This window comes from Rhinoraja longicauda, chromosome 1 (assembly GCF_053455715.1).
Source record: "Rhinoraja longicauda isolate Sanriku21f chromosome 1, sRhiLon1.1, whole genome shotgun sequence".
Lineage (NCBI taxonomy): Eukaryota > Metazoa > Chordata > Chondrichthyes > Rajiformes > Arhynchobatidae > Rhinoraja > Rhinoraja longicauda.
The window spans coordinates 15,947,114-15,950,665 of record NC_135953.1 but is presented as its reverse complement, the minus strand read 5'-3'; the positions used below and the strand labels follow the sequence as shown (position 1 = coordinate 15,950,665).

Here is a 3,552-nt window from a genome sequence, read left to right as displayed (position 1 = left end):
ATGAACGCGTTGCGCCGAAAGGCCTGTTTCCTGTGTAAGATAGAATAAATCACGGGAAATGTGGAGAGTGGGTCTGATTGGAATGCTTACTGTGCGAACTGCTCTCCTTCTTCGTGGTAAATCAACATGAGAATAATGTATGTATGGTTAGTAAATACAAGCATCACTGAAGAGATCGGAATTGACTATTTATGCTGAAGCGGGAGGATGGTTTCACGCTGTCTGAAAACAAAACAGCCCCACCCACGCCTTTGCAGCATTTGTTAACATTGGCCTTCATTTCACATTTCTCAACCTATTTATTTTTCCGGTGAGCAAATGGATCAATAATTTCTTCTCGACCTCTGTGGCATCATCCGGAGATGATCCCATCGCTGTTCCTGGAATCTAGCTGCGCACGAGGGATTAGACAACAGACAATAGGTGCAGGAGGAGGCCATTCGGCCCTTCGAGCCAGCGCCGCCATTCAATGTGATCATGGCTGATCATTCTCAATCAGTACCCCGTTCCTGCCTTCTCCCCATACCCCCTGACTCCGGTATCCTTAAGAGCTATATCTAGCTCTCTCTTGAATGCATTCAGAGAATTGACCTCCACTGCCCTCTGAGGCAGAGAATTCCACAGATTCACAACTCTCTGACTGAAAAGGTTTTTCCTCATCTCAGTTCTAAATGGCCTACCCCTTATTCTTAAACTGTTGCCCCTTGTTCTGGACTACCCCAACATTGGGAACATGATTCCTTCCTCTAACGTGTCCAACCCCTTAATAATCTTAAGGAGATTCGAGGATTGATACATTTCCTCGAATCCCCCACGGATAAACTGTGGAAGCTAGCGGGAACGACCTGAAGCCGAGAGAGGCGATATATAGAGACACCACGTCCTTAACATCTGAAGCGCCTGAAAAGGCTTTTCGTTGGCAAAGTCTCCAGCAAACGTCAACTTCACTGGATCGAAAGTAAATATACTGCGGGTGCTGGATTGGAAGCGCAAGGCTGGAAGCAGGTGTGGCGGCACCCGCAGTGGACATGTAGATCCGTCCAGCAAAGGAATAATTCTTCCTCAGCCGTCCCAAGGGTTGTTAGTTTGGCGTGAACTTCTGATCTCCTGCCATCCACTCAAACGTTGCTGGTTCCCGTTCCATTAAAATCAAAGGGAAGCCTCGACCCCCCCCCCCCCCCCCCCCCCACACACACACACACAGGTTTACTGTTTCTATGGCAATGCGGCTAAGAGAGTGATCCTCCGTCATTTAGCCACGGGATATAAAGTAACCTGGAAACACCGACTGGAAACAAAAGAGAGGAAGGTTTTGTTTGTCTCCGAAGGAGGAAAGACAAAGATGTTAGACGGGGAAGGGATCCCTTTCATGATGGTGTTTGTGGCGACGATTTTACTGGGCACCACGGGGAATGTCATCGTCCTTTTCGCGTTCATCAGCAACGCGGTGAAACACAGGCGCTTCCCGCCGCTGGACAGAGTGATCGTCAACCAGACCTTCGTCAACCTGTTGCTCTGCTTCTACCAGGGCGTCCCGCGAGTGCTGATGTTCTACGGGATGGAACTGTTCGAGGAGACGGTCTGCATTATCCTGGTCTACCTCAGCTCCTCGCTCAGGTCCATCAGCATCTGGACCGTCTCCAACCTCAGCTTCCTTCACTTGATCAAGATCAACCGACCTCGCTGCGCCCTGGCCAGTTACATCAGCAGCCACCAGAGCAGCTATGTCAACGTGACCATCAGCGCCCTGTGGCTCACCAGCTTCATCTTCTATATCCCCTACACCCTGGACAAGATCATCCACATGTCGCAGGAGAACGAGTCCAACCCGGTGAAGTACATGCCCAGCTCCAGTTGCAATGGCCTGTCCACCAGCTCAGCTTCTGACATCGTCACCTACATCTCGGTCAGCCTGGATATCATCGCCATCCTCTGGGTGGTGGTTCTGAACGGGTTGATCATCCAGCTTCTGTGCAAACACCACCGGCGAGTGGCGGCAGCGGGTCAGGAATTAAATTCCGCCAACAAGCTCCCCCTCCAGGCCACCCGCATCCTCGTCTCCTTGCTCTGCATCTACGTGGCTTGCTGGATCTCCAACGATATCGTCTGGATTATGTTGATTGCGAAAATAGCGCCCGGACAAGATCGGAGCCGGACGCTAAAATACACTTCCAGTTTCCTCTCCTCTCTCTACTACTCCGCCAGCTCATACGTCCTAGTTTTTGGCCACAGGAACGTTAAAGATGTGTTCAATCCTGTCTGCAAACGTTTGAAACAGAGGAAGACCACGCAGTTTCAAGATGTGGAGATATAGTATACTGTTAGCGTTTAAAATAAAACAGCAAAATAACGAGTCCAAGGCAAGAGAATGTTAACATCTGACTCGTTTACTCAATGGATAAGCATGGATATCAATGTATCACCAGTATTGAATCACTAACAGACTAACTAGAAATGGTCATTTGTAATTATACAGTAGAAAGGAAGAATAACATTAGAAGGACAGATTGATATAGAACAGAAGGTGAGCATTGGGGTATGTGCTTTGGTGTATTTACCCCATTAATCCCATCAGTAGCAGAAGGCTATCAGGGTGGTCTGGAGGTACGAACTCAGCCTGAGCCACATGAGGCCTGGCCACTGCTCTTGCAACCATGGCAATGAGGCCTCCGGGACTTTGGGAGCTCCCTGGTCACCACAGGTAAATCCAACCAGGGGCATCACCTGGGTGGTGAATCAATGGAATTCATTGTCACAGAAGGCTGTGGAGGCCAAGTCAATTGATATTTTTATGGCAGAGATAGATAGATTCTTGATTAGTACGGTTGTCAGTGGTTATGGGGAGAAGGCAGGAGAATGGGCTTGAGAGGGAAAGATAGATCAGCCATGATCAATCAGCCATGATTGATCAGAATGATGAAGTAGACTTGGTGGGCCAAATGGCCTAATTCTGCTCCTATCATATAAACATGAAATCATGCAGAAGGTGAACACAAGGTGCAGGCTGGGTTAAACCTGATCCAATCCAGTATTCAACTGAGGCTCAACGGAGGTTTGTGAAGGTTCGGTATTACTTTTATTGCTTACGTTCTCAATATTTCTGTTAATAAAGCCAAGATTCCATTTATTTTTAACATAAACTTCTCAATCGTTTCTGTCACCTTTAGCAACATTGTAAATATCATCTCTGTTGCTGAATCCCTTTAAAATGCTCAGATTGCTCACCTCGTTATTCTCGAAAATATATCATATTAAGTTTCATCCACTATGTGAATGCCCATTTGACATCCTCCTGAAGTATGTTGCTGTTCACCTTACTACTTACTTCATTCCTCAGTTTCATGCCTGGAAACTTTGTCACCCTTATGGTATACCATTAACAATACTTTCTGAAAAAGACCCGATGAATTAATTCCTTACCCAAGGTAGAGCAAAGAGAAAATATATTTTATTGGATTATGATAATTGTTAAACAGTCAATTTTATGTTACTGCAAAGTGATGGTACTGAGCTCGGAAAGATATGCTTGTAATAGATGGATTGCAGGAAAAG

At 46.7% G+C, this 3,552-nt stretch overlaps 1 protein-coding gene across 1 annotated transcript; it reads left to right on the top strand.

Moving 5' to 3' along the window:
• The first annotated feature begins 1,282 nt into the window (after nt 1–1,282).
• Nucleotides 1,283–3,062, top strand: LOC144598694 (uncharacterized). Its single transcript, XM_078408993.1, has one exon. It carries the CDS (start codon nt 1,343–1,345, stop codon nt 2,312–2,314), a length of 972 nt encoding a protein of 323 aa, XP_078265119.1. The 5' UTR covers nt 1,283–1,342; the 3' UTR covers nt 2,315–3,062.
• The last annotated feature ends 490 nt before the right edge of the window (nt 3,063–3,552 follow it).

What these genes read in the sequence shown, in the direction of transcription:
- LOC144598694 (XM_078408993.1), top strand. Translation starts at nt 1,343, where the DNA reads ATGTTAGACGGGGAAGGGATCCCTTTCATGATGGTGTTTGTGGCGACG.